Source organism: Notamacropus eugenii, chromosome 1, assembly GCF_028372415.1.
Source record: "Notamacropus eugenii isolate mMacEug1 chromosome 1, mMacEug1.pri_v2, whole genome shotgun sequence".
NCBI classification, from domain to species: Eukaryota; Metazoa; Chordata; class Mammalia; order Diprotodontia; family Macropodidae; genus Notamacropus; species Notamacropus eugenii.
Genome location: NC_092872.1, coordinates 513,755,540 through 513,779,282, shown reverse-complemented (window position 1 = coordinate 513,779,282; position 23,743 = coordinate 513,755,540). Strand labels below are relative to the sequence as shown.

General features: G+C 39.3%; 1 protein-coding gene and 1 long non-coding RNA gene across 5 annotated transcripts in view; one reads left to right on the top strand and one right to left on the bottom strand.

The window, feature by feature from the left end:
- The window catches only part of LOC140519963 (uncharacterized), a 47,793-nt gene extending 32,901 nt beyond the window's left edge, over nt 1-14,892 (bottom strand). For both annotated transcript variants that reach the window (XR_011972339.1, XR_011972338.1), the window contains exons 1-2: nt 14,781-14,892; nt 14,116-14,296 (exon numbers count right to left, since the gene is read on the bottom strand). This is a non-coding gene — a long non-coding RNA (uncharacterized lncRNA). The remainder of the gene's footprint in view (nt 1-14,115; nt 14,297-14,780) is intronic.
- Nucleotides 12,674-23,743, top strand: part of TSHZ2 (teashirt zinc finger homeobox 2) — a 277,680-nt gene continuing 266,610 nt past the window's right edge. For 2 of the 3 annotated variants that reach the window (XM_072633530.1, XM_072633529.1), the window contains exon 1: nt 12,674-13,604. In XM_072633530.1, coding sequence (XP_072489631.1) covers nt 13,565-13,604 — 40 coding nt within the window. In that variant the 5' untranslated portion in view covers nt 12,674-13,564. The remainder of the gene's footprint in view (nt 13,605-23,743) is intronic. The other variant, XM_072633528.1, reaches the window with a different exon arrangement.

Below are 23,743 nucleotides of genomic sequence, written 5' to 3'. Positions count from 1 at the left end.
TGAAGGACTGCAAGGAGCAAGAGTGTTTGTGGTAGTAGCAGTGTTGAGGGCCCTGGTCAGGCTCAGGGTCAGAGAGTGGTATCTGTAGTCACTATAGACCAACCAAGGTGTGAGCCAGAAGAGCAGTGACCACATCTGGCTCGGTCCACATCTTAGATTATAGAATACTGGAAGAACCAAGAGTTCTTCTGGTTCTTCCAAGTTGTCAAAGGGCCCCAGATAGAGCTCAGAAAACAACAGGATGAAAAACCTAAAGCCTGAGACATTATCCTCCACACTCTAGGACCACAGCTCAACTCAAACAGAAACTTAACAGTCAAGAAACAGGTCATTTAAAAAGTTAAAAAAAAAAACAAAACAGAAAGAAATTGACCATAAATTGGCACTAGAGTGATAGAGAAGACGAGGGTTCAAACTCAGAAGACAAAAGAGGTTCCTGTACAGCTTCAAAGAAAAATGTAAAATTATCACAAGCCGAAACGAATTCTTAGAAAAGCTTTAAAAAATACTTTAAAAATCAAATAAGAGAGGTTGAAGAAGAATTGGAAAAAGAAATAAGAGTAATACAAGAAAAACAAGAAAACTATGAAAAGAAAATCAACCAATTGGAAAAAGAGCTCTAAAAGGTTACCAAAGAAAACAACTCCTTAAAACTTAGAATAAGGCAAGAGGAAAATAATGACTCACAAGACATCAGAAAAATAATGAAAGAAAATTAATGAAAAAATTGAAGAGAAGGTGAAACATCACATCAGAAAAACAACTGACCTGGAAAACAGACTGAAGGGAGATAATATAAAAATTGTCAGACTACCTAAAAGTTAAAATTTTTAAAAAGAGTCTAGATACTATACTTCAAGAAATTAAGGGAAATTGTCCTGAAGTTCTAGAACTAGAGGGTAAAACAGAATTGAAAAATCTACCAATCACTGCCTAAAAGAGATCTCAAGGAACGTTATAACTAAGTTTCAAAGCTCTCAAGTCAAGAAGAAAATACTGCAAGCAACTAGGAAGAAACAATTTAAATATTGTGGAGCTACAGTCAGAATAACCCAAGATTTAGCAGGTTCTACATAAAAAATCCAAAGAGTGTGGTATTGAATATTCTGAAGAGCAAAGGAGGTGGGTTTGCAACCAGGAAAAACCTATCCAGCAAAGTTCAGTATAATTCAAAAGAGATATTTAATAAACTAAAGGACTTTCAGGTATTTTTGAGGAAAAGACTAGAACTGAGTTGAAAAATCAACTTACAAGAATTAGGAGAAACATAAGAAGGTAAACAGAAAGACTAATTATAAGGGATTTAATAATGGTAAATTGTTTACTTTTTGTACAGGAATATTTTATCTGTAACTTAAGAATGTTATCATCACTAGGGTAGTTCAAAAGAGTATACATAGATGGACAGCTTGAGGTTGAGTTGGTTATGATTAGATGATCTTTGGATAAAACTGAATAGGGAAAGGTAAAATGGAGCAAATTATCTCATACAAAAGAGGCATGAATGGAAGAACTGTTATCCTGGAGGGAACGTTAGGGATGGAGGGTAGGTAGCATATAGGAACCTTATTCTCATTGGAACTGGGTTAAAGAAGGAATAACATATACATTTATTAAGATATGAAAGTTTTCTTAACTTTTACAGAGATATAGGAGGACAAGGGGATATGATAAAGGAGGGATTTTTTTTGAAGGGTATGCAGATTAGGGAGGCAGTTGTTAGATAAAATTAGATTTCTGAGGAGGAATAAACAATGAGGAAAAATAGTATGGAGAGAAATACACAACTAATTATAACTTTAAATGTGAATGGAATAAAATCACCCATAAACCAGAAATGGATAGCAAAATGGATTAAAAAAAACCCAGAACTCAGCAATATGTTGTTTATAAGAAACACATTTTTAAAATAAGAGACAAAAAAAGAGTAAAAATAAAGGGCTGGAATAGCATGTATTATGCTTCAGCTGATATAAAAAAAAAAAGCAGGGCTAGCAATCATGATCTCACACAAAGTGAAAGCTAAAATAGGAGGACCTATGAAGGAAGATGCTACCCACTTTCAGAGAAAGAATTGATATATTTATGTATGTATTGTATAGTTTCATATATGTGCTTATATATGTATTTATATGTGTATATTTGTGTGTCTGTGTCAAATGTTAGTCTTTTACAGTGCAGGGTGGAGAGGGAGGGAGGAAAACAGCTTGAAATTCAAACATATTTTTAAAAAAAGAAAGAAAGAAAATGAGCAACATGAATTTGGTTCTCAGCCCCAGAGGTTTCATTGAAGCATAAATTACTGTAACTCAGTTTACTCAAGTATAACATCCTCCATTTTGTATGACTGGAATGGAACATGAATGAATGGAAATGAATGGGACATTAACATATGACATCAACTTTGTAAAAATCGATGGGTATGTGACTAGTGCCATACATGCTCACTTTGTAACACTCCCGAAACTAAGACCATAGAAAACAGATCTTTGCTAAACACATCTATTGCATTAGCAAATCGTAATAATAAGGATAATAATTCTCAGAAGAACATTCTCTAATTCAACTCTTTCCCCCAAAGGTAAGTTTTTGGAGACTAATCTAGAAATCTTGAAAAGGGGTAAGAAAAGATGAGGGGGAAGTTGCCAGAATGGAAATAAATATGCCCTGACTCTTAATTACAATGGTAACAATTGCCAGTGGTAGTATAATGGAAGATGACTTCTAGATGATGGGGGTTAAGAAGAAAGATGTAAGCCCAGCAGTTCAATCTATCTCATAGTTGGAACATTTATTCCTTGGGCCCAAATGATTCTTTTTAGTTGGGATTCCATTGTAAGCAAGTGCCAGATGGAAATAAAAGAAGTAGGAGAAGCACCTGTTTTCCAGCTGAGGATAAATGTGCAGGTAAAGCTAGGAAGTAGGAAGTGTTGAAAATAATGTGACCTGTAATTACCTAGTGTATATACTAGCATTAACATTTATTTATTTATATGACTTCTGCCCCATGATAACTGCTGGATTTATACCACTTTACAATGCATGGAAATTTTTCAGGTGCATAAAATGCCAATAACAGTCTATAAAAATGGGTAAAATGGTATGTATATATCAAAGGAGGTTAAGAATCAGCTGCTCTATTTCTAAAGTAAACATCATTTAAATGCCCATCAAGATAATGTCTTGGGGTAAATTGAGGGTTTATTCAGTTCAAAGTGTTCACTTTATTCTGTCTTATTTTTAAGGGTTTAAATGTGCTGGGAGCAAAACCAGTGGGGTTTCTTATTCCAGGGCAAGCCAATAACCTTCTCTTTATTTGTTCATTTCTATATAAATCACGGGATATGCGAGCTCAACGAATGCCTAAAAGTCTGTTTAGTGTAAAATCCAGTCCTAAAAATAACAACGATACTGATGATGATAAAAGGAATACCAGTTTTTGCTTATTTTTTTTTCTTTCTCTTTGCCTAGCTCCACCCCAGTTCTCTCTTGAAAGGCATTCTGTTCTGTCAGCCATAATGACATCTGCTGGCGGAGACAGGAAGTCATAAATCTGTAGGTTTCCTCTCAACCAAACCTTGTTAATGCTGCCATTTATCACGGAGGATAGGGTGCCATCTCAGAAGTGCTGGATTCTGAAGTCCATTCTTTCAATTCCCTCTTCCCCAGGGAGTTACCATTTTAAAACAACTACTTTCTCATCTCTTATTTGGAGAACTAAAAAGTCACTGCAGAGGCAAATACTCTACTCAGTGGGTCACATTTGGATCCAAGCCATCCTTCTGAAGAACAATTGGCTGTACTTGGTGCTCCCAGACTATGAGAAGCAGTTCTAGTTAAATGCTGTCTTCTCCATTTTAAACCAGGAAACAATGTACTCTGGGTGAGAATGTTTGACCTTTCCCCTCTACCTCAGATTGCTACTTTATATTTAAAATTATTATATTTTAGTGGTACTGAATTGTTTGTGCTGTAACAGTCTTTCCATCTAATGGCTGAGAGCCAAATTTATACTTACATGTTATTTTCAATCTAAAAGTATGATCTTGCTGTTGTGGGGATACTCACAGTACCTTAGTATTGTTCAGATCACATGCAAAGCAAAGTGCCTGCTATCTAAAAGTTTAGAGCCTAATTATAGAGAAGAGTTTACAGTCTAATAATAGACACCGTAAACCTATAGCTTAACCAGGAAAAGACAGTAGGGCAGTTAGAAACTCTGTGCTCCAAGTCAAAGTTTAAACCTTTGGACAAGGAGAGGTGGCCAAGAGTGACAGCAGGAATTATGTTCTGGGAGTCAAAAGCAATACATTTAAGTCTCAGCTTGGCCACTTATTAGTCATGTCACCTTGGGTAAGTCATATACCCTCCCTGGGCCTCAATTTTTCCCCTTCAAAATGTGAGATTTGGAGTACACAATTGCCAAGGTTCACTCTAGCTCTTGACATTTTATGAGATAGATGAGAGAGAGAGACAGAGAGAGAGACAGAGAGAGATGGTAGACAGATAAAGACAGAGACCAGACACACAGAGTGAAAGGCAGATGAAATGACATAGAGATAAAATGAAGAGACAAAGACAGAGTTGACAGTATTTGGCAACAGAGTGGATATGCAGTATGAAAGAGAGTGAGGAACAGTAGATGCCACCAGTGACTGGTAGGATGGTGGCTGCCTCAACTTGGGAACTTAGGAAGAGGGGATGAGTTCAGTTTGGGATATATTGAGGTTAAGATGTCTAGAGGATATCTAAGTTAAGATGTCCAGTCAGCAGTTCTAGATTAAAGACAAGAGGTTAAAAGTGAGATCGGGGCTAGATAAATAAGTTTTAGAATCAGCTGCATGGAGATGATAATTGAATCCATGGGAGCTGATTAAATGGCCAGCTGAAATAGTATAGAAGTAAAAGAGAAGGCCCAGGATAGGCTCTTGGAGGACACTCAAAGTTAGCAAGCTTGACCTGGATGAAGATCCAGCAGAGATTGGGAAGTGATCAGACAGGTAAGAGAAAGATCAGGAGAGAGCAGAAAACCTGGAGAGAAAAGAGTACCAAAAAGAAAGTGATTAACAGTGTTGAAGCCTGCAGAGTGGTCAAGAAGGACGGGGATTGAGAAAAGGCTACTGGGCTTAGTGATTAAGAGACCGTTGTCAACTTTGGGGAGAGCAGTTTTGGCTGAACAATTAGGCTGATAGCCATACTGTAGAAGGTTAAGAAGATAATAAGAAAAAAGGAAGTGAAGACAGACTTTTCAAGGAAAGGGAGGAATGCAAGAGGGCCATATGTAGAGCATGGATCGAATTTCAAAAGTACTATAACTATGTCAAGGTATTAAAATGTTTGGTCCAGAGCATTTTTAAAATGGAAACCCAGCATGAGTTGAAATAGAGAGAAGGAAGCCAGGCCCATTATTTGGAGTCTCCTAGAGGGGAGTTTCCTTAAGTACCTACTAGAAAGTTGAGGCTACTCTATAACTTCACTACTCTAAGGGGTATTCCTGGGACCTCTTCCAGCTGTGGGCCCCTCATTCAATAACAAATATTATTAAGTGTTTACTCTATGCAAAACCCTATGCTAGGTATTGACAGCCATACAGAGAAATTTAAAACAGGGACCCTGAAGTCTAGTACAGAAGATAAGGTGAGTGCTTATACAAATAAACTTAACAGAAAAATCAAATTATAAGTATCTAAGAGAGAAAGAAAATGCTTTGGGAACTCACGATGAGTGACAATTTCTGACTGAGAAGACCCAGAAAGGCTTCATGGTGCTATTTGATTTGGGGCTTGAAGATTTAATAGTTCAATAGTCAGAGATGGGGGTGGGGTAGGGGTGGGTGCTGCTTGGACAATAGCCAAAGGGAAAAGCAAGCTATATTCATGCCAGAGGGCAATCGTCAGAATAAGTCATATTGGCATAATCCTGGTAAGCAGGAGAGGATCTCATAAAATTCTTAAAGACAATTGGATCCTTAATGCTTAATCAGAATAGATAAGACTTATGCTCTCCATGATGCTGAAAGGTGTTCTCAGAGCAAATTATATCATATCCTATTTGCTTCTGGAAAGTTGAGGTTCACCTTTGGACCTACACTTCTAATGAGTTCAGGAAATAAAACCTGATGCACAGTTGATGTGGCATAAAATATAACGTGGGCCTGTAGCTTAAAGGCTGATGAACATATGGTTTCCAGCTCTGTTCTAGTCTTTACATTCACTTAATGTCTTCCTGTGGTTAATGAAGTTGAGCAATGGATTACTCAAGGAGCAAGTGGGTCTCAATTCTTATGTAGCAGCATAACACTGTCACATGTTATAAGCAGCCAATTCTAAGAGAAAATGTGTTCTGTGTTATTACCACCAGCTTCCATTTCCCGCATCTTTCCAGCTAGGCAGCTGTTGCATTTGAAATATAAATACTGATTAATTACCTCGAAGAACTTTTACCAAAAACCAAAATTATATTAAAAACTATGGCTGAATGCCTTTAGGAGAATTTCTTCCTTAACAATAACCTTGCATTATGTTCCAAACTACACCAACACTTTTACTGCTGTAATCCCCTGCTGTCTTCAGGCAGCAAATTTCTACCAAATGGAGGAAGATGTGCTCTCCCTGGCATCAGGGTACATTAAGAAACTCCAAGGCAATGGACTAGATTTGTGGAAGTGGATTAGACTATAAGTGAATTAATTGGCCTTACCAAACTTGCCATATGTGGGAAGGAAACAACACACTCCTGAAAATGCCTCTTTGTAGAATTGTAGAATGCTGGCACCGGATGAATCCTACCTCAAAGATCATCTGGTCCAAAGATTGCAAATCCTTTTTTATGTCATGATCTCCTTTGGCATTCTGGCAAATCCTATGAACCCCTCTTCAGAATGATGTTTTAAAATACAAAAAATCAAATACAAAAGACTACAAAGTGAAACAATAATACTAAAATGGAGTTATCAAAAGATTTTTGAATAAACATGTTTGTTTACAGCAAATTAAAAATCCTGATATGGTCCAACCTTTCATTCTACCGATGAGGAAAATGAAGCTGTGGGTGATAAAGAGACTTGCCAAAGAAAATGGACTTCTATGGCAAAGCCTTAACTTCGTTCCAGTTCTCCTAACTATGAAACCAGTATTCTTTCTACCATATCATAATATCTAAGCTATGCATACTACATTACACATGAGTGTGTGTGTATGTATATACTATAAAGGTATATATATGTAAAGAGAGAGTGTGTATACACATACATAAGAGCAATATATGTGTATGCAAACATATACGCATATTAGCATATATACATATGTGTATATAAACATATTTATGTGTCTACATAAATATTTTTATCTGCATGTATAGAAATATATGTATGTGTATATATAAATTTGTGTATATGTATAGATAAACATATATCTGTGGATAAATATGTTTATATTAAGATCAGTTTGAAAACTAAGTGTAGAATGGACTTGAGTGGGGAGACGCTTGAGGACATTAATCAATATGTGTGTACGTATATAAATATATATACACACATACATATATACCATATACAATATATGTGTATACGTACAAATGTATGCATACATTTATAAATTCAACCTATATCCTGTTTCTACAGCTTCTCTCCTTTGCTAATTCTCCTCTCATTTCTGCTTCCAATAATCCATGTACCTCATCTCCTTAAAATCATGACTCCACACTTAAGTACTCTCAAATCCTTCCCCAGTAATCAATATCACACCTGATATTGATTCAAATATCCCTTTGCCATAGATCTAATTGAATTCTTCTGCTCAAAACTCTCCAGTGGCTCTCTATTACCTGTCCAATATTCTAAAGCCCAAACTCATTTGCCTGGCATTCAAAGCCCTCCAAAAGCTGGCCTCTCCCTTCCATGTGTGCTCCACTATGTTCCTATCAAACTGGGCTACAAATTCCTTTCTCCTTCCTTGTCTTTTCTCACACAATCTTCTACACTGAAATATCAACTTCACTTCCAAATCCTTAAAGGATCAATTCAAGTGCTATGTCCTCACATGTTCTTTTCATAGAAATTGGAAATTCACCCTTCCTTTCTATCACCTGGCAAAGTAGTTTGTATATCTTGTGCCTCTGGCCTGTCCTACTGTATAATATCATTATCTATCTTTTTTTTTTTTTGGTGAGGGCCAGTATCAGATTTGTGTCTTGATGGATATCAGCAGTCACAATACAATGTTAGAGAGTGTTGGCACACTCAAGAGATTTGCCCTGGGTCACATGGCCTTTCTGTGAGATGGGAGACTCTTCCCTGCTCCAAGGCCAGCTCCCTATCCACCACTCCTGGTTGTTTCTCAATATATTTATATCATAGTGCATATTTACTGTATATCATTACCTACTTGTTTGCCATACCACTGTCCCTCAAAGTAAGTTCCAAGAGTGTAGGAGCAATTATTGAAAGATCTTTTCTCTCCTCCCAATAGCCAGTACAGTGCTTTTGCACAGAATAGGTGGTTTGTTTGTTTGTAGGCAAAGGGTGACTTGCCCAGGGTCAGGTCCTCTTGACTCAAGGGCTGGTATAATAGGTGCTTTAAATAAAACTTGTACTTGTGATTTCTTCAGTGTAGGGAGCTCCTTCTGCCAAAGAAGATACATACCTTCTTTGCACTTTATTTTCTTAAAGAGTTGACTGGTACTGTGAGAGGTTCAGCATCACACTGTCATCTGTAATAGAGGTGGTACTCAAACCTAGGTCTTCCTAACTCTGAGTCCAGCTCTTTCTCTACTATTCCATTATCCCTCTCAGTTCACATTCACATATTGCTTATTGGGCTTGCCTTGAAACTCAGTGAGACAGATGGCTCAAATATCATTATATCTGTTTTACAAATGACGAAACAGATGCCTAAAGAGGGGAAGTTGATGTGCCTGAGGTCACAGTGCTAGTAAATGGAGGAACTGAAACTTGATCCCAGGTCCTCTTACTTCAAGTCCAGTGTTCCTTCCACTATGACAACATATTATAAATGGCTGCTAAGTCCACAGATTCTCTGTGTTCTTCCCCCCTCAGAATGTAAGCTTCTTGAGAGTAGGTACAGTTTTCCTTGTGTCTTTCTATCCTACCTACTATGCTCTTTTGAACATTTTTGTTATTGTTGAGATTTCAATCATGTCCAACTCTCCATGACCGCATTTGGGGTTTTCTTGGCAAAGATATTGGCATGCTTTGCCACTTCCTTTTCCAGCTCCTTTTACAGATGAAGAAACTGAGGCAAACAAAATTGAATGACTTGCTCAAGATCACAGAATTAGTAAGTGTCTGACGCCAGATTTGCATTCAAATCTTCCTTACTCCAGGCCTAGCATTCTATCCACTGACACCTAGTTGCCCAGTTAAGAAAAAGGAAATGGTGAAATTCAACATAGTTTAGAAGGAAGGGTACCAGCAGTTGATGTAAACAGGAAAGGCTTTTCTTAGAAGATGGAGCTTGGGCTACATATTGAAGGAAGGCAGAGGTGAGGAGGGAATGTATTCCAGGCATGGGGATGCCTGGATGGCCAGTACAAAGTCCCAGAGACAGAAAATGGAATGTATGCCCTGTGAAAGGAACAGCAAAAAGTACACTTTGTGAAGTAATGTATATGTGTTTGGAAAGATAGGTGGGGTCTGACTAGAAAGAATTTTAAAAGCAAAGCAGAGATTTATATCTGATCCTTGAAAGGATAGTGAACCACTGGACTTTATGGTGTAGGGGAGTTGCAGGGTCAGGTCTGTGCTTAAGGAAAATAATGTTATTAGCCTGTGTGGAGGACCTGAGTCAGGGAAGCCAATTAGGAAAAACATTGTAATGATCTAGGTGAGTAGTGATGAGGACCCAAACTAAGATTCTGGCTGAGTAGAGATCATGTATCAAATATGAGAGGTGTTATAGAGACAGAATTTTGAAAAAGAGGTGAATTATAGGGGAAGAGCAAGAGCGCTGAGTTTGAAATGACCGACAGGCAACTGCTGAAACATTGATGATGAAGGATATGTATGCCAATCAATTGACCTGGTTCATCTATATGGTTCTTCAATGTTTTGAAACAATGCATCAGGGACTAAGAGGTCAAAAAATTCCAGTGAGGCATGACTTCTTAGAAGAATTTCCAACTGCTGAGTGAAGTGAGCAGTACCAGGAGAACGTTATATACAGTAACGGCAACAGTGCGCAATGACTGACTTTGTCAGACTTAGCTCTTCTGGGTGATGATCTAGGACAATTCCAAAAGACCCATGATGGAAAATGCTATCCACATCCAGAGAAAGAACTCTGCAGTTGAATACAGATGGAAGCGTACCATTTTCTCTTTCTTTTGTTGTTTTTTCTTTCTCATGTTTTTTCCCATTTGTTCTGAGTCTTCTTTCACAACATGACTAATGTGGACATATTTAATATGATCATACATGTGTAGTGTATATCAGATTGCATGCTGTCTTGGGGAAGAGGAAGGGGAGGGGGGAAATTTTAGAGCTCAAAATCTTATAAAAGTGATTGTTGAAAACTAGAAATAAATAATTGTTATAAAAAGAACTTCAAATAATGTGCTTTGTGATTTGCAAAACATTTTTCATATATATTACTTCATTTAATTTTCACTACAAACCAGAAGTTGTTGGTAGAGGTAGATACTACAGGTCCAGGCATTATTTTTATATTGCAGATGAGGAAACTGAGTCTCAAAGAGGTTGTGACTTAAGTCAAAAATAGCAAATGTCAGTGCTAGAAATCAAAGCTCAGGCTCACAAGATTCCAGGTTAAATGCCTCTTCTGCAAACAGTGCTGCCTTTCTAACTGTAACTGCTCCCTTATCCTATCATCCAATAAAATCTTTGTTAGCAAATGTAAGGCTATGCCCCAGGCTTGGAGCAGTTGGAAACTTAAATAATTTTTGCCTCTTTTATAGTCGTGAGGTTTCTACTAGGTAATTATTAGTACCTGAGCTTTCATTTTGTTAGTCCTCTAGCAGGGAATACAGAGTGATTACCAGGAAGGCTCCTCCAGAATTCTCCATTCTCCAGAGATACTAGGGACTCCTAGCCATGGCTAGTGGAGGAACTCACAGAGAAAAAGTCGTCAGTTTTGAGATTAAAAACTTAGAAGCTACTGAAGTTGTGAAAGTTGGTGTCCTCACTTACTATCTATTTACTCCTATAACTCTGGCCTCCAAACTCTGAAATATAAATAAAATATAATGAAATATAAGGAGGTTACAAAGACATACATAAGTTCTCAATTTTCTGGCTGTCGTTCCATCAACACAAGCTAAGATTCTTCTAATAAGTTAGGCTCGGATTCTTGCTTTCCCTATCTCATTTCAGCTAGGTTCCTGAGGATTTTTGGTTTTTACTTGTTCCCTGCATTCCAAATAAGGAGCAAGGCTTCCTTGGCCTTTAAAGAGAAGGTTGAAGGGCAGGGGAGTGGTAAGTGGGCTGCTTTATGACTCAGATCAAGCTATTTAACCTCTGTGCACTATCTCTATAAAAGGGGAAAATAGTATTTACCTCCCTCATAGAACTGTTGAAATTATTGCAAAGCACTTTGCAAGCAATGTCAATGGAGCCAGTCAATATGAGGGAGAAAAGTAAAATTTATTTTAGCAATTTCTCCCAACTAAAATAAAAAGAAGAAGAAAAAATAATCTAGCTCTTGTCAAATCTCCTACAGGACTGTTGATTACCAAGTCCTTTCTGGTCAGCCATTGGTTAGTAGATTGTGTATTTGGGGGAGGGGTGGTTGGCAGGGAGGGGTGGTGGGGCAAAGGAAGGACTACAGACCAAAATCCTCTATGACTGCAGGGATCGTTAGAAGGAAATATATGGTATAACAGGTACAACAACAAAAACAAACAACCCTACACTCAAAGTTTCTAAGCCCCAACACTGGAAGCAATATTTGATCAAACGCAATTCCAGGAGAGTAGTAAAATTTGGACAATCCCCTGGAATTTGGGATGGGATCACGTAGGCAAAAAGAGGTACAGGAGACTCTGCACACACAGTAAGTACTTAATAAATGTTCAGGAGGGTGAATATTAAGTTGAAAGGATAAAAGTGCTTGCAGTGAGGATAAAAAGGAGGTTTTTGTTTTTTAAGACAGACTCCTTGCTGATCAGGAAAGTAAAAAAATTAGGATAAGTGTGGAAATGGAGCCCAGATTGGAAGGGGAAGTTGGGGGGGGAGAAAGGAAAGTTCATTGTCTATTATAGGATATAGGATGATTCTTCCATCTACTGATGGAATTGACAAATGTAACTTCCTCCTCTAGTATGATTGTGGAAAGAATGCCACTGGCATCTCACCTGGCTCACTTTCCACCGTTCTTAACGCTGATGTCCAGTTTGTTCTTTACAGCCCTAATCTCACTAAGGACTCCCCCCACCCCGCCCCCCCGGACCAGGGTGCCCCGAGCTTGGGGTGGGCATGCCTCTGAAAGGTGGGGATGGGTCCGGAGACGGGCAGGGCAGCGGCCTCGCGGATCCCGCATACTCATCTCCCTTCCCCTCCCTCCCCACTCCTCCTCTCCCCTCAGCAGGACGCTGTCTCTTTAATAAACTCCCTCTGCCTTTCTATCTGCTGCTGGGGAGTAAATTTCTCCCTGTCATCAGGTCGCAGGGAGGAGGAGGAGTTTGTTAATGTTCAGTTTGTTCAGTGGATCGATGTTTGCTGGCATCGCCTCGCCCTGCCTGTGTGTGCATATGTGAGCATGTGTGTGTGTGTGTGTGTGTGTGTGTGTGTGTGCGAGAGGAAGAGTGTGTGTTGTGTGTGTGTGAGTGTGTGTGTGCGTGAGTGTGTGTGTGTGTGAGTGTGTGTGAATTCCAGATTTCCTGCCTTCCAAACCCTCTCTTGTCCTCTCCCATATCACTCACAGGCTGGCATCTGACAGCAGCACCCAACCTACCGCGATCTCTCTCCCCCCCGCACAAGTCCGCCATAGAGATCAGCGAGGAGGAGGAGGAGGAAAAGGAGGAGGAGGAGGAGAAGGAGAAGGAGGAGAAGGAGAAGGAGGTGGAGGTGGAGGAGGGGGAGGAGGAGGAGGAGGAGGAGGAGGAGGAGGAGGAGGAGGAGGAGGAGGGGAGAAGGAGGAAGAAGAAGAGGAAGAAAAAGAAACAACCTACTACCTTTCGCCTTATCTTTCCGCGTGTGAGTGCGTGTGGTGCGTGTGTGCGGCACAGTTCCTGCCATCTGATCCCGGTCTTGGATGTTTAATAAAGAAATCAAGTGTCTCAACAGTCCCCCCCCCGCCCCCCCAAACAAAACCAAAAAACAGACCAAAAAAAAAAAAGGACCAACAACCTCATCAGCAACCAACAACCCGACATTGTCAACACGAGACAGGTTTTTTTTTGTTTTGTTTTGTTTTGTTGGGGCTTCCCCTCCCCCGGTTTTTTTCCCCTAAAGCCCTTAGTGGAGGGGGGACGCTCAGTGTGAGAGAGACAGAGACAGAGGGGGAGAGACAGAGACAGACGAGACAAGCGAGCACCCCCCGAGCTGCTTCTCGGGTCTGGGGACAGAAGTGAGATTGGAGAAAGTAGAGCGATGCCGAGGAGGAAACAGCAGGCACCGAAGCGGGCGGCAGGTAAGCCCAAGCTCTCTCTCTCTCGGCACTTACAGGCTGGGGCTGCAGCTCCCTCCTTCCCTCCCTTCCTCCCCCGCGCCCCCCTCCTCCCTACGAGACAAGCACCCCTGCTTTTCTGGGCTTTTTGCTCCCTGTTCATCACCCCCCTTCCCCCCCCCACCTTCTCCGCCCTCCCTGCCACCCCCTTCTATCCAACTTGCTGGGAGCGAGCGAACAAGTCTGTCTCATCTCCTTCTCCCCTTCTGGGAAAGGAGGAAGGAAACTGACTCCCTGGTTTGGCATTCTCAACCCTGTCTGTCCCCCTTCCCGGTGCCCGGACGGCTCTCCAGCTTTGGGGAATCCCACGGTCCTTCCCTCCTTAAACTTTTTCTCTCCACCTTCTCCATCCTCCCTCCCCTACCCCCCCCAGCCATCTCCCACCCCTAACTTTCTTCCCATTCTTTCCTTTCTGCCTCTTGCTTCTCCGTGGCGATAAGTGTGTACAAGGTTTGGGGACACCCTTAAGTCTTACCCTTACACACAGCCTGTATACTTTGGTTTTTAAGATGTCATTGTGTCGCTTCCCGGGTCAGCTTTCTGTTAACCCCTTTTTGGTCCTGGGAAGTGTGAGGTTGCGCCTGAGCTTGGGGAAGGCAAGGGACTGGCATGGGATGAGCCGATGGAGTTCAGCTTTGGATCCGTCCTGGTGAAAGCTGCAACAGGAAACCGAAGGAACGATCTAAGGGCGTTCTGAAAGGATCTGTATTTTCAAATCTCATCCCCACCTCTACCCCCCATCCCACTCATCCTTTAAAAAAATGCCCATTGGAAAATGCAACGTGTAGGTGCACAGAAAAGAGTTTTTTAACTTTATACGTATTGTCTGTATTGCTACTTCCCTGCCCTCTCCCTCCCCCCCATAAAAAAAAAGATAGGAACAGGTTAATGGACCAGTACAAAAAGCCTTTTAAGAGTTTTCTTTTAGGTTGCTTAATTGCCTTTTCTTAAAAAATAGTATACTGGGGTTTTGTTTCTGGGAAGTGCAATATGAAAGTTCATTTTTCTCCTGCCAGACCCACCCACTGAAAAGTCAGCTTTCCAGTTGATTGCCAGCTTTGATTTGACGTTTGATTGATCACCTGTCATCTTGCTGCCTTTGATCTATTCATTCTTGATATATATCAATAAATCACTCACCATGGTAACTCAAGTGCCAGTGACGCAAGGCTTGCCCTCTAGATTTTTCTTAGCCAGACGCACAATTATTATCTTGTTTGGCTTTTAATGTGGGCGTTTTTTATTTCTTTGTGTCCTTAGTTGGATCAGTGCTTTAAAGAAAAGCTTAAGGTTTTTTTTTCTCCCTTGATTTTAGGGATCATCAGCCAAGTCTTCTTCCTGTAAACCTATCACTAGTTTTACTCCATTGAAATCTGGAGCAGAGCATAGGAGCAAGTTCAGTGTTACACTTTACTAAAAGTTTGAAAAGTGCTTGGGGCAAAATCAAAGGTGGATCGAAAGTAGAGAGGAGGTGTTAGGATTTTAGGTTAAGCAGATCAAATGTACCCCTGATTCCTCATCATCTGATTCTAGCATAGAATTGCAGGACAGGCCCTTCAGAGCTGCTCCAGTGAGGGGTAGGTACCTGCTTTCCTAACTGGCAGAGGCTAGATGGAGTTACATAGTAACATCTTTCAAAGTAAAGTACTCTCTGGCTATTTTTTTAAAATGCTATTTGCCTAAGAATAAAATTTCTGGGCATTTAAAAAATTAAATATATTTGAAACTTTCCTACATAGTTTAGATTGTGGAGTGGGTTTTGTAAATGTGTGTGTGTGTGTGTATGTGTGATTAGGTACAGGAAGACATACATCATATGTGTTTTTCCCCTACATATCTGATGATTTCTTAAACATAATTACCCTCTCATTTTTTTCTCCTACATTTTGATTCACTTTTGCTTCTAAACCCTAGTTTTCAATGTGACAGAGTTAGAGGGAACATACTGGCTGGTTTGTACCAGGGAAGAGTCACACAGATTCCCTGGCTAGCTCTGGAAACAGAAGAATGAGTGTAGCTAGATTATTATAGATAACGTCCTTATTGTTGTCCCATAAGAGAACCCTGGGCTGCAGTCCAGCAAGAAGTGAGGTTGCCCTGAAAATTACTCTGTTTTTCTTGTTGTTCCGGTAAAGGCCCTCAACAACTAGGCAGTGATTTAAATTACCAGAATGACTGGACATGTCTCAGTCAGTAAGCTCATTACAAAAAGTGCACTGCTCAGAATTGTGCTACTTTGATTATATTTATCCCCTGATCAATGAGGCTTCAGGTACATCGAATATATGTAATCTTATATTGCATTATTTAAATTAGACTCTCTTTATTAAGCTAGTTTTCTGTTGCTTTGGTTAACCCATTTATAACAGTTTTCCCTGTTTGAAAGTTATAACTGTGACTTTAGTTTCCTGGCCTGCCTTTAGTTTTTCATGTTCATATGTAGTATTTGGGGCTTTACTCTTTTTTGATCAGGGGCAAGGAGGCCTCTCTACTTTCTACAAACTATCAGGCTCAGGAGCAATTAGGCAGCAAGGAGATGGTAAGGCCTTTTATTAGTTGTTTATTTGGCTGTAGTTAATAAAGCAGATATTTTCCACATAGTTTTCCTTCCACACATTCAAAGACATCAATGCCTTCCTCTGTTTTGGCTGAGGCAGCTTCACATAAGAAAAGTTGGCCACTTTGGGATTCTTTGGCTAGGTAATATCCAAGGAAAGGAAGAAATGGTGAGGTCTAAAGAGTCTGGAAATGTCTGCTTTTGTTACTGCACCATACTGTGCACAATTGTAAATAATTACTACCAGGCACTGACTTTGAAATCAAATTCCTAGTTTGAGTAATGAATACATACAAAGATTAGAGAACATACAAGTCGATTGAATAGAAGAGATCCTGCTAAATAAGAGTCGATCCCAAGAACATGTCAAATAGTGTTATCTCATGTTATCATTAATCTTAAGTTCTAAGTTTCCAATAATGTATTACAGATCTTTTTAATACTGTGAGCACTGAAATTGAATGAATAGGACACTATTTATAAGAGATGGGGGGGGGGGTGTGAGGTTTAGTATTTATTTGTAATATTTTCCCTGGGGTTTGGAGTTCGAGAGCTTAGTTTACCTCAGCAAGACATCAATATCAAATAGATGTTTGGATTTCTTCTTAGATTTCCCTCAGAAATACCCAAATCCCTTACCTTAGCCACACTCTTTCAGCTCGCTCTTAAGGTGTTTGTCTCCAGTCTGTTGGCATTTCTCTATGATATTGCATCATTCTGTAACTTGGGATAATAACAGAAGTTCAGTACTGTGGCAAAATCTACAGGGACAAGCCCCCTGAAGTTGAAGTTTGATTTCTTCCCCCTTATCTTTAGTTCCCTAGTTACCACTGAAATGTTTTCCATTTTTCAAGTGAAAATATCCCTGCATGTTGTGCCATTATCTCTTCCCTACCAGTTTCAGAGAGTGAGGGAAGACAGAAAAGGAGGATGAAAAAGGAAAAGAATATCAGTGTCCTTTTATATGTGAAATATACTAAGTATAAAATTCTAGTATTAAAAATTTTAACCTCCTTTTCCTGTCCTATCCCCGCTTAAAAAAACCTACCACCTCATATTTTATATCTCCATCAGTGATCATTACTTTTGTATTAATGCCAAGGATCGGGAACCTGGGCTCCCCACCTTGCTATAGACAATATACAGCTCTCTCTATCACTCTCTCAGTCTCTGCCTCTGTCTGTGTCTCTCTCTCTCTCCTTCTCTGTAGGTGTATACGTATATGTGTGGTAGATATATACATAATATATATGTATAGATGTGCCCCCAGAGAGATTTACTGCTGCTTTATCTATACCCTGGTTCTCAGATAACCCCGAGAAAGTACAGTAGCAATGAACAGCTCTCACATTTATTTTGTTTGTATAATATGTAGATGAATAATGCAGATTTTGTTTTCATGAATGTCCTTGTGTGGCAGTAAACATTAGACTATTAGCAATCATTACTTAAAAGTTGTAATTTGCACCTTAATAGCACAGGTTATTTAAATGGAAACATATTCAGCAGGGACCATCCTGCTTGCTGCAGTTAGGGTAGACTGAATGACCTGAGAGGTCTTTTCCACTTCTTAATATCTGAGACACTGGGGCTAAAAGAAGTGATATCAGCAATTACAGGGAGGGGAACAGTAGTGGTGTTGGTGGGGGAGGGAGGAGATTTGAACATTACAGTTATCTTTTATTCACTGGCCAATAGAAACTGATTTTAAGAAAATAGGATTCTGAATGGAGCCTGACCCCGGAAGCATCACTTAAAAAAAACCCACAACGTTGTCTAGAAAAGCAAGTCACATCAAAAAATATCTAAATATCTCATACTTCAGAATCTTTCAGTTCCTCTGCACATTCTGACTTTGACAGATGATTCAGAAAGCTAAGATGCTCACAAGTAGGGAGTGCCCTGGCTGTTCTGATTAATTAGAGCAGGTCCCAAATAAGGGGGCTTTCAGTTAAAAGATGCACCAAGTTTGATTCCATCTACTTAGTGTTTGGGATTCAAATTGATTGCTAAGTGGCCCTGTGTCCCCTCCCTCCCTTCTTCCTCATCTCACCTCATTTTTAAAGACCTAGATTGAATGGGACATCTCAAAAGCCCATTTGTTTTAGTCATTTATTGATTTCATTTTTAATCTGCCATATCAGGACACAATACATTAACCCTAATCAGCAGATTGCATGTGACAGGGAGTTCAGGCACTGTCCTTGTACAAGAAAGGCAGTATCCTAGAGTCCCCCTAGCAAAACCAAACCAAAAAATTTGGGGAGATTTGGGGCTTTCTGACTACTTTTGGAAGGCAGTATATTATTCAGAGCTGCCTTCTTTTTGGATGCTTGATCCTGAAATTTTTTTTTCTTTTTCATTCTTCACAATCCTTTTTCTTCTTGCTTCCTATCATTTGGGGAATCTACCAGAGAAGATAATATACATCAAGGCTGTCCCCAGGCACATCTCTTCTTTGCCAGGCTCCTCCAATGTAGGTTCTTACTCTCATCCTCTCCCTGTGCTGCTAGTCTGAAGAAACATATTGTGGTATGTAACTCCTGAGCTTGGGAGACCACATCTTACTCCCATTCTCCCACTCCTAGAGACCGGGGGTGACTTTTTGTCAGAGAAACAGACAGAAATAACAACTGGGATTCTATTGAATACAGGTAAAAACCAAACCTCTATTGGCTTCTTTGAACTTAGAAAGTCAGGAAAAAGAAAAAAACAAACCCAAACTGGGCCTGGCTCTTGTTAAGACTGGATCTGCAATTAGCCTCACATGAGCCAAGTAAATGAGTCTGATAAATCTTCATGTCGAGTTTTGTTTGTATCGCTGATTTTTAGGGATCACAGTGAAAAAAAGGCAGAGAAAAATCTCATCATTACAAATATTAAATATGACTCCATGAAGTTCTTTATTAATAAAAAAATTGTCTCAGAAATTCTACCTTTTGGCTAGTCAGATACACAGACACAAGCAAGATGTCATTTTTATTTGATGCAAATTCAGCTGGAAATGCATTAAACTAATAGTTAAAGTGCCTTGCTTCACTTCCCTGAAGCAGTACTTTTTCGTTACATATTTAAATATAATCAAATTGGGAGACTTTTATAAAAAAAGTCACAGTGGTATAAAATCATTCAGTACAAAAGTTATTTTAGTCCTTCATGATATTAGAAAACTTGTTTGTTTTTTGTTTTTGTTCCTTTTTTTTTACTTTTGTGGCAAAGAAAGTTTTTTGTTTGGTTTGGTTTGGCTTTTCCCAGGTTGTATTTAATAATAATATCTTTTCCTTCCCTGTCTAGCTTTACTGGTCCCTGTTTATATCATCATGAGTAATCTGGTTCAAATAAGAGTGGCTCCTGACTAGCAATCATTTTTATATTAAAAATGTTTGTTATTTTATTTTTAGTCACAGCTTTAGAATGCCATTTGATATTTGAAATCTGTTTATGTTTCTTGAAGTGACCTTTGACAAGAAACTATTAAGTTTTGGCCCTCAGTTCTTCTAATCACATAATAACAACCTCTTTGAGGACAGAGGAATACCTGAGTGTCTTAGAACAGAGCAAGTTCATTAAGTGTACAAGATTTCAAGGGAGCCCCATCGGAAGGACACCCTGTTTCTGTTTCATTTGCATTTCCTCCCTTCCTCCTGCCAACCTTTTCCTCACTGCTGACAGAACTTCAAGAAATAGTTAATTTCAGGACAAAATATTCCTTCACTGAGATAAAAAGAAGGGAAAATTGGGATTCCAAAGCCACATTGTAACCTCCTTCGTCTACTAAGAAGCAGTCTAGTTGTATCCGAAAACCGACAGAAAACAAATAAAAACACGTAGGGTCATGTGTGATTCTCCGTTAATCGGCTGTATAATTGCTGATTTTAGAATGGTTCAGTTTGGTCAGGAAATCATAGTTTAGTAGTAACAGATCTAAGCAGATCTTTGCTATACTCAGAGAAGAAAAAATATTTGAAATGTAAATGGGTGATTACTACTGAAGTATTTGTTTCCGAGTGGGTTAGCTGGCTGAAATGATTCAATAATTCAGAGGAATTTGAAAGTCGTGAAAGTCATCATTAGGAATTGCCAGTTGTCGCCTGTTTCAATCTTCTGGCTTCTCTAGGTAGGAAATGCTGCTCTTAAAGCTTCCAGGAGTGCTCTGGGACTCTGAAGCAACTTGTACAGTTGTTTTAAATGTGTAAAATTAAGATTCTGGAGGCATAACCGTCTATCTTGGATAGCTAATCTTATTGTTAGCATATCGATGTTATTTGGTACTTTAAAGGCTGAACAATTGGAAAATCTGTAGCAGTGCACAAGTTTTAAAGATAATGAGCGGAGCAAACATATGAAAAATACTTTGTATGTCATTGGGAAGCCTTCTGGTTACATTTTATTCATCTAAATGGAGTCCTCTTTTTCTGTTATCTGTCGCCTCATTTTATTCTTTGAAATTGCTTGTGACCCCTCCCCCTCTACAGTAGACTTAAAACACAATTCATATAGTTATTCTCGATGCATAATAACCATGCCACTTCTTACATACCTGTATAAAAGCAAATCGCATGCATACGATGGGAAGAAAATCCCAAGTAACACTAAAATAGCTAGCTTCCAGTTCAAGATCAGAAACTTTTTTTTCCCCCAAGCAGGAGAGGGAAGAAAATAACATTGCATTTTAACTACACATCTCCCCTTGGCAAATGAGAAGCAATGAAGCAGTTCAGATTTTAAGGAGCTTTTTGGCTCTCCTACATCCCTCTCAAAAGACTAATTTAATTGAAAAGCTTGTGGTGTCCATTTATGTATGCGAAGGAAAAGGCCCAGTGTTTCCATTAAAGCACCTGATAGTGGGAAACTATAAGGTGGGTTAAAACAGATTCACAGTGTTCTCTAGTGTTGGTTAATACCAAATGAAGATCACTGGTCTTAATTAGTTGAACATTTTTGTGACTGAAAGAATACTGGTAAATCACTCCAAAGTCTGATGTTTAAAGCAATATTTGAGATATTTCTAAAGGAGTTGTGTATAACTTATATATTAAGTATATAAAATACAGTTATTATTTGTCCTGAGAATAATTATGAAAGGTAGAATTAGCATAGAATGGACTTGTATTGGAATTCTGTTTTTAATGAAGTTGAAAGAAACTTCTCAAATGCTACATTTCCTCACAAGGTTCAGACAAAATCTGGTGGGCCTGGAGCAGCAAACAGGACATGGGGCCGGGGGTTTTGGGGGCTGCTTTTGTTTTTTTTATAGGACAGAACATGACCTGGAGTAAGAGAACTCAATTTCATGTCAGTATTTCTGTATAAAATATACTGGACTTATTTTTAATCACTTTCTCAGTTTACCAGTGCTCTGAAACTTTGTATATCTCTCATAATCGAAGGGGATGTGGACAGTTTCCCAAAACAAGTAGCTGCCTCTGAATAGAACTCAATAATTCAACAAATCTGACCGACATTGTCAAGTAAGCATTGCTATGGGCTGAAATGATAACAGGTTTAGAGAAGACATGGGCTCTGCCCTCATGGAGCTGCCAGTGTGGTACCATACCGACAATAGAATATAAAATAATATTAAAATGCATTAGAGGAATATAAAAGAAAGTGTTGTGTTAATATGTATAACATGTCCAAAGAGGCAAAAGACAAAGTTTGAGGGGTAGGGGGAAGGGAGGAAACTATCTGAAAGCATAAAGAAAGGCAGGCTTCAGAGAGGAGGTGGGATTTGACAGAAGTTGGAGGGAGGACATGCCAACGGAGAGAGCAGCATGAACAGAGGAATTTAAGATTGAATGAGGAGGACACGTTTAAAGAAATAAGACATAGCCCTGTGAGTTCTGGGCCTTGATGAGATTTGGTGCAGAGAAAAAGGCCAAAATTGATAAGCTGTAAGTCAATATTTCACAAGATTCCTTTTAAGCATTCCCTTTTATTACAAAGTTTGGCTTACAGAATAGACATTCTCCGTCCTCTCCTGTTACTAGATTTGTGACAGTATAATGCTATGGAAAGAACACTGGGTTAAGAGTCAAGAGACATGAGTTCTAGTCTAACCTTAGAGGCCATCTGACTTTGAGTAAGCCCCTTCAATTCTTTGAGCTCTTGTTTTCTCAGCTACAAAATTGTAGTAATAATACCAACTCCATTTACCTCACAGGGCTGTTGAGAAAATCAAATGAGATGTATGTGATGAAGGCACTTTATTGACTCTAAAATGATAAACAAAATAAGGGCATTGCCACCCTCCTGTCATCCCCATCCCACCACTACCATGATCATCATCATCATTATTCATTCATTCATTCACTTTGCAAGTATCTGTCTTGCCAAGTATCTGTGGACAGTTATCTTGGACTTAAGAGGAATTTAGTCATCAAGGCAAGTTAAGAATTATGACTTAAAGAAATGGACACACAGGTCACATTAAGACTTGACCAATAACACATTTTTTTCCCCTCATCCCAGTGGAAAATGTTGATGTGGCCAGTAGAGTTGTCACTGATTGTGGGTGGATAGTGATAATTAATGATGAAGATCGTGATGGTTGGATGTGGATCTTTGGAACCTGTGCCTTCAGTTTATCAGAAGTAGCCTTAGTGAACTGCCCAGAAAAGAGTCACCAATGCCTCTTAATCCTTTGAATTTGTGAGGGTAGGTCAGGAGCAAGATATTGTGTGCACTTCAGTAGCATCTTTGAATTATATCATTAAGTTGTTCATCATATCAGAAGATGACCCTGCTGTTAGAAGGGTGGGAGCCTTGAGTTGTTTCCCCCCACAGCAGTGATAGATTCATGCCCATCCATCCACAGCCAGTAATCCATCCATCAGCCGGTTACCCTTGCACCAATAGTATGAATTTGATTAGTATAGAGAGAGTACATTCCATGGACATGGAATGTTATTAATTTAACTAACTTAAGTGAGGACTATCTCATACATGGATTTACCATATAACTTAAATTTGATTCCTACAGGAAGTGGCATACTTAATAATAGTTATCTGTTTCCTAGGAATGTTAGTCACCAGGGCAAATATAGACAAAATTGGGGTGTAGGTGAGATTTTTCTTTGGTTCTTACCACGTTTCAGTGTTTGCATATTCACTCATTTATCAATTCACAAAACATTTATTAAGTATATAGTGTGTGCAGAGCTCTGTCTTGGGATTTGGTCAAGATACAACATTTGGATAAGACACCATCTCTGCCCTCATGGAATTTACACACTCTGGTGCTGTCTTTCCAGTGAAGGACTAAGACACAAACACACATGATTATAATGTGCTGTGATGTATGATAAGTGTATGAGAAAGATGCCAACAAACTGCTGTGTGAGATTGGAGAGGGGAGGGCTTCAAAGAGATAAGTTGGGATTTAAGTTGAACTTTAAAGGATGAGAAGAAATTCAACAGACTAGGTGGGGGGGAAGGGATAGCATTTTAGACGTAGGGAAGAATATGATTAAAAGTGTGGAAGTGGGAGAATAATAGGCATGTTAGGAAAAAAGGTGACACAGAGTGTAATCTGGTTTGGTTGGAA